The 5,939-nt window shown below is 40.8% G+C and overlaps 1 protein-coding gene across 1 annotated transcript in view; it reads left to right on the top strand.

The window, feature by feature from the left end:
• Nucleotides 1-4: 4 nt before the first annotated feature.
• Nucleotides 5-5,939, top strand: part of LOC108378387 (WW domain-containing adapter protein with coiled-coil-like) — a gene marked incomplete at its 5' end in the record, with an annotated part of 14,651 nt that continues 8,716 nt past the window's right edge. Inside the window, 10 exons of the mRNA XM_017634685.1 lie at nt 5-41; nt 1,371-1,796; nt 1,876-1,951; nt 2,025-2,110; nt 3,206-3,301; nt 3,365-3,855; nt 3,939-4,204; nt 4,276-4,676; nt 4,745-4,914; nt 5,004-5,131. Coding sequence (XP_017490174.1) covers nt 5-41; nt 1,371-1,796; nt 1,876-1,951; nt 2,025-2,110; nt 3,206-3,301; nt 3,365-3,855; nt 3,939-4,204; nt 4,276-4,676; nt 4,745-4,914; nt 5,004-5,131 — 2,177 coding nt within the window. The remainder of the gene's footprint in view (nt 42-1,370; nt 1,797-1,875; nt 1,952-2,024; nt 2,111-3,205; nt 3,302-3,364; nt 3,856-3,938; nt 4,205-4,275; nt 4,677-4,744; nt 4,915-5,003; nt 5,132-5,939) is intronic.

Below are 5,939 nucleotides of genomic sequence, written 5' to 3'. Positions count from 1 at the left end.
TCGAGATCGCGATGTGTATAAAAAGGAGAAATATTCAACAGGTGAGTTGTTAAAAGAAATATGTATAGAGACTTGCACACGACATACGAATCTTAAGGGCATATAAAAATATTAGGTTAGAATACTTAAGTGGCAACTAAATGTAGTTTTGGTACTGTTTACCTGGAATGACTATGTTAAAATCAACCAGCATGTTTGATAAAATTGAGTAATCAGTGCTTACGAAATTCGTGTGGGTGGTCTGCGATGGGTACGATCTTTGCCACTGGGAACAGGAGTACTATTCAAATTTCTGGCATTATCAGCGAGGACACTGAAGCGCTGTACGCTGCGGTGAGGCGTTCGCCTTTCGAGCGACATAGTTTCTTCAGCATCTGCTTCAAGATTTCGTGCTTTAGAACATTTTGCGCTGTTATTAGCAGCCTTTAGCACGGTGCGACGCTCTGCCTTTCTGTATGCACAATAAACTGCCGGGTGAATAAGCGCGCTTACTTCCATGGTCCCGATGAGGACGTGTTGCCAAAGCTAATAGTTACATATGTACGTAGTCCTTTCGTGTGGTCGAGTTGGAGAAGTATTTTAACGTTGTCTATACCTTTCTGACCCCACTGCAGAGATTACAGATTTAAGGATGCTCATCCCATTTTACCTGAGTCTGTCGGATGCGATCACGCACGTTAGGGGGTTAGGACCCAGGGTGCACCATCCAGTTGTCCTTTTCCGTGTTGATGAATGTACGTTTTACAGATGTGCAAAGTTATGGTTGATACTAACTATGATGGGGCAGTTTGTGGTGGCTGTAAGAAATGCATAATCTTTTTTTCTCTATTACTACACATAGACTAATAAAAATTTGCTTTTGCTACAAAGTAAGGCACATTTTGATAGCTATTTGGAAGCATTCATTTCTCAGCAGCTTTTAGACTGTCAAATATGTTGTAAATCGTTTCAAGTAAAATAATAAATTGCCCAAATTTTCATATTAAAATCCATTATTCAGTAGAGAGAAATTTTGATTCTGTCAATAGCTTTGCATGTAAATTATAGATATTTGTATGTGATGTGTGTATTATTGTTGTTGCGCTGTTATATCGCCGACTGAGTAGAATATCGCCCTTCCAGTTCGAAAAGGCGCTATCTCAGCCATGGTCGAAGCACGCCCTATTTCAGAATTTGGTTCAAAAACGCCCTACGTCAGCTGTCGATTCGAAAACGCGCTATCTCAATATAAATTGAATATATCGGCAGGTGAGATGAGTTGTGAGTGTGTTTGAACCATTTTCTGAGATGCTGACATGGGTAGTTTTCAACCGTATATATGTACTATATATATAAATATTTTATTCGCTTACATTTATTTCCTTGTTTAGATAAACGCGATAGACGTGGCGGTGGCAGTGGTGGTGGCAATGATCGTGATTCTGAATCACATCGCACCAATCATGATAGGCTGGATCGACGTGGAGGTGGAAGCGGCGGAGCAAAGCTTTGTTCTTCCAGTGGTGGTGACAAACGGTCTGGTTCGACAGATCGTGACCGAGATCGTGATCGTGATCGTGGTGATTTAAGAGACAGCAAACGTGATCGTGGCTCTGAACGTGATCGTGATAGAGAACGCGATCGCGACAGGGATCGTGATAGAGATCGCAGTGATCGCGGTGGAGGTGGTAGCGGCGGCGATCGTGAGCGCGATCGCGGCGGTGGTGGTGGGGGAAGTGGTGGCGGCGGTGAGCGTAGTGATCGCGGCGAACGTGTAGCACGTTGTGGCGATTGGAGTGAGCATGTCAGTTCATCGGGTAAGTCTATCGGGTAGTTTTCTATGAGTGAGTATGCGACTGATGTTTATTACTTTGTGATTTATTTCATGCGCTCTAGGAAAGATGTATTATTACAATTGCAAAACTGAAGTTTCACAGTGGGAAAAACCAAAGGAATGGATGGAGCGAGAACGGTATGTTTTCTTGGGAAATTTTGAAAGTAGAATGTTGATCAAATGAAAGATATGGTATTTTATTATTTTGTAGAACTCTGGCACGTGATCAACATAGAGAAAAGGATTACCGGGACAAAGATCGCGATAGAGATCGTGAAGATCGTTTCTGCAGATCAGGTATGTATGTGTTGATAACTCATTAGTGTATGTAAAAAAAAAAATAAAAAATCATTTTACCGAGGTTCAGTTCCAAGACCAAAAATCTATATAAATCTCAGCTTTGTCTTTTGCTTAAGATAGATAATTTAATAAGGATAGATAATTTAAGAGGTATGCATCGCGATCTAGTGGGTCTATATTGCCCTCCATTCGTCACAATATTTCTTGTTATCCTATTGACTTCATACAGCCCACAATAGCTCCGTATGTGCTCTCTCTCTGGCCACATTGAGGCTGTGCTATTTCGCGTTGCCTCGATACGGCATCACACTTAAGGAGCAGGTGCAATGGTGTGCCAAAGTCGCGTCAAAGAACGACAGAGGTCATTCGCTTAGATTCCCAGATTTCTTAGCATAGTGAGAATGCCTGTAACGATTCTAAGTTTATGTTTGGGGAGGTCAATTAGGTGTTTGTGTCTTTTTATGTTATACCCAGCAGTATGCTTTTGGCTTGGCGTAGTCCTCTTGTACTATGCTAGTGTTGTTTGCTCCTACTTATTTAGCCTTTTGTGATCGTCCGATATCTCATTATCGTGAACTCCCTTATGACCGGGCACCCACAGTAGTTGGCTGTTGTTATATACAGCAAGGGCGTTGAGCCTCTCAACGCACTCAAAGACTAATGAAGATTTGTTCTCGGAAGGATATTAGCAAGGATTGTCTCATTACGGTAGTCTCTATGTAGGTTTATCACTGCACACCGATTGATGACATACTGAAATGCTTACAAAATTACAGGTTGTTTTCTACTTGAAAAATACTAGGCAAATTCAGCATTTTATTTTTGCCACATAGATTAAAAAGTTTAAAATGGTCTGTATTTCTTGCCTAAAAAGCAAAAATTAAAAGTTAACTCAAATTATTTCTATTTCTTATAAAATATATTCTCAGTTAAACGTTATAAATAAAAAAAATTTTAATACAATTAAATAAATGTCTAAATTTAAAATTTATGCGTCTGCATTTAAAATCTAACGTATAAATATTAAAAATATACAGTAAAATATCATAAAAGCGCTTACATATTTTTTTATTACAACGGTCAACCATTTAGCTTACGCGAAACATTCCAGTTCTCGGGGAAATTCACGACTGAGGTGGAATTATGAAAATGATGCTGGACCTCCAAGTCACCGAAGACGTTTGGATGGTAAATTTATTGAGATTACTTTTATTATTATCCTTTTTATATACATATCGTATTCCCTTAAAGGTCGCATAGCCGAAAACCCTGACATGGACATTAGTCCAGGCGACTCGACGCCAACATCGGAGGCTAGCTACCCGATTACCGGTGCGCCTTCTGTTCATGGTCTGGTTAATGCACAGCACAATGACCTATCATCAATTCCAACATCCACTGTTGGCCTGCCGAATGCATTACCACGTCTAGCATCGCATCCCAACGCCAGTACTGTTATGCCATCCTCCTCCTCCGCATCCGCTTCTGCTGCAGCGGCCAATGCAGCTGCTGCATCAATGCATTTCTCCGCATCATCCGCGTCAGGGCATGGCTCGGGCGTTGTGGTGGGCGGGGCAACAATGCTGCCCGCCACCGGACTCGCCTCCGTGCCCTCTAATGCGGGCCTACCTGTGATGGTTGCTGGTGTTATGCAAACACAAAATAATAGTAATCATCGAAAAATGGATCCAGTGGCAATGATGCAACAGCAAGCGCATCTAGTATCGGCATCATCGCCCATCGTGAGTTAAAATTGAATTAAAATTAATTAAAATTATTATTTTAAAAATGTGTGATGTTTATTGGAAAAAATTACATTATTCAGGTGGATCATCACTTGAACTCGAATGCACCCGGTCCGCCGAAAATGGGCTCAAAAGAGCAACAAGAAATGATGTTGAATTCGCAGCAGAAGGCAGCGTTGTTGATGCGACAGCAGCATCAACAGGCGGCGTTGCATCACCACCATCAAATGGCACAACATGGTATGAGTGGCAACGAGGCGTTGCATATGATGGCTAATGCCGGTACTTCCATTGATGGCAACAACCACGCGATGAATGCGACCTCATCAGCGGTGATAGTTCTAAGGTGAATAATAAATAATAATAAAAAAAAATAAAATTAAAAAACCTTAACGAAAATGTTTGCTTAACACGCAGGGATAATTCAGTGAACTCGCCACACTACAATCTGGCCCATTCACACGGCATGTCGCCGATGGGCTACACAAAAAGTCCTATAACAAGTGTTGGTGGTAGCGGTGGTGTTGTTCCTGTATCTGGGCACAATAATAATGTGGGCAGTTGCGGCGGCGTAAATGCTGGCGCATATGCTGCTTGTAACGCACCATACGGTTTAAAGACTGTCGAGGGCAGCAGTGGCATGAATTCGATTGGCAGCAGCAACAACAGTGGCCTCTGTTCCTCATCTAGTTTAGCGAATGTCAGCATAAATGCTGGCGGTAGTGGAGTTATTGGTATTCTGCCTGGTGAGGGACCACCGACGCCAACGCAAGAAATGGACCTAAATGTTGCTGCTATGGAACAACAACAGCGGAAGTGTAAGTGCAATGTCTTTTTAAATTGTTATTATCAAAACATATTACAATACATTCTATGTGGACCACAGTGGAAAACACATCGTCCGCGTCGTTGAGCACGCTGCAAGGTTGTGTGGCGTCATCTGTACAGGCCGGCCGTTCACAGGGTCCAGAAATTTCACCGAAATTAGCAAAGTATTTTAGGGCTGATTTAATTACACATGTCACCAATTGGCAAGCTGATATACTGGAAAAACAGGTAATTCAAGTGGGTTCAGCAAGTTTATAAATCAGTCGCTGGTTATCTTATTTTCATATATATGTAAAATTTTCGGTGTTTGTTTATAGGCGCAAAAGTGTTCTGAAGAGACGCATTTGTATGGCGATTTACAATGTACGAAAGTATCGGCAGAGTTAAAATGTGCTAGAAGCTTAGTTAGAATAACTGAAATCACAGCAACACTACAAGAACAAAAGTGAGTATGAAAAAATATTTAAACTTTGAAGAAATAAATAAAGGAATTCTCTTAAACTGGAAAGAGCGTTCAAAATCTCACAAGGCCCAAAAACGTTGAGGAAATGCTACCATTATTCCTTTAAAAATGTTCAGTTTTCTCAAGTTTTTTTTTTTAATTCAAGATCAGGGAATTTGTCGGTTCGGTTCAGCGGTTCGAACCGTTTTTGCACTTTTGTATTGATTCGTCAAAGCGGGTTTTTTGGTCTTTGAACCGGGGTTTCGGTTCGGTTCAACGGTTCGAAAAACACACAAGTAAAAAGTAATAAAGTCTAAATTCAGGCGGAGGCGAACATTAAATACCCGGGGCAAGTATTAAATATATGCTTTTCACCTTTCCGAAAGCCACCGCAACATGGTAAGCCGGGGTGTGCCAATTTTGAGTAATTTAGCGTCCTTAAATTTCGAAATATTGAAGTTTCAAGCATTTCTGAAATTTACCGTTATATGAAAAGCGACCTCAATTTTAGTCTGATTTCAATAATTTTCAACATTTTGTACAATAACCATACCGAGTTTGGTACAAATTGGTAGAACGGTTCCGAGATACATACATATATGTGATCATAAGTGGGCGGTGCCACGCCCGTTTTCCAAAATTTTATCATAAACGTATTTCTTGGTAAAGGATTGCGCAAGCATCAATTTTGAATAAATTAGCTTTAATATTTACTGATTTATCGAAGATTCCGTATTCCAAAAATTACCGTTATATAGGAGATAGGCGTGGTTATTGTCCGATTTTGCCCATTTTCAATACCATGCGTCCT

The sequence above is a fragment of the Rhagoletis zephyria genome, unplaced genomic scaffold (genome assembly GCF_001687245.7).
Source record: "Rhagoletis zephyria isolate East Lansing unplaced genomic scaffold, Rhagoletis_zephyria_1.1 Rzeph_scaffold_14005, whole genome shotgun sequence".
Taxonomy (NCBI): domain Eukaryota; kingdom Metazoa; phylum Arthropoda; class Insecta; order Diptera; family Tephritidae; genus Rhagoletis; species Rhagoletis zephyria.
Note: the sequence above shows the minus strand (reverse complement) of the source record. Positions and strands in the feature narration are given on the sequence as shown.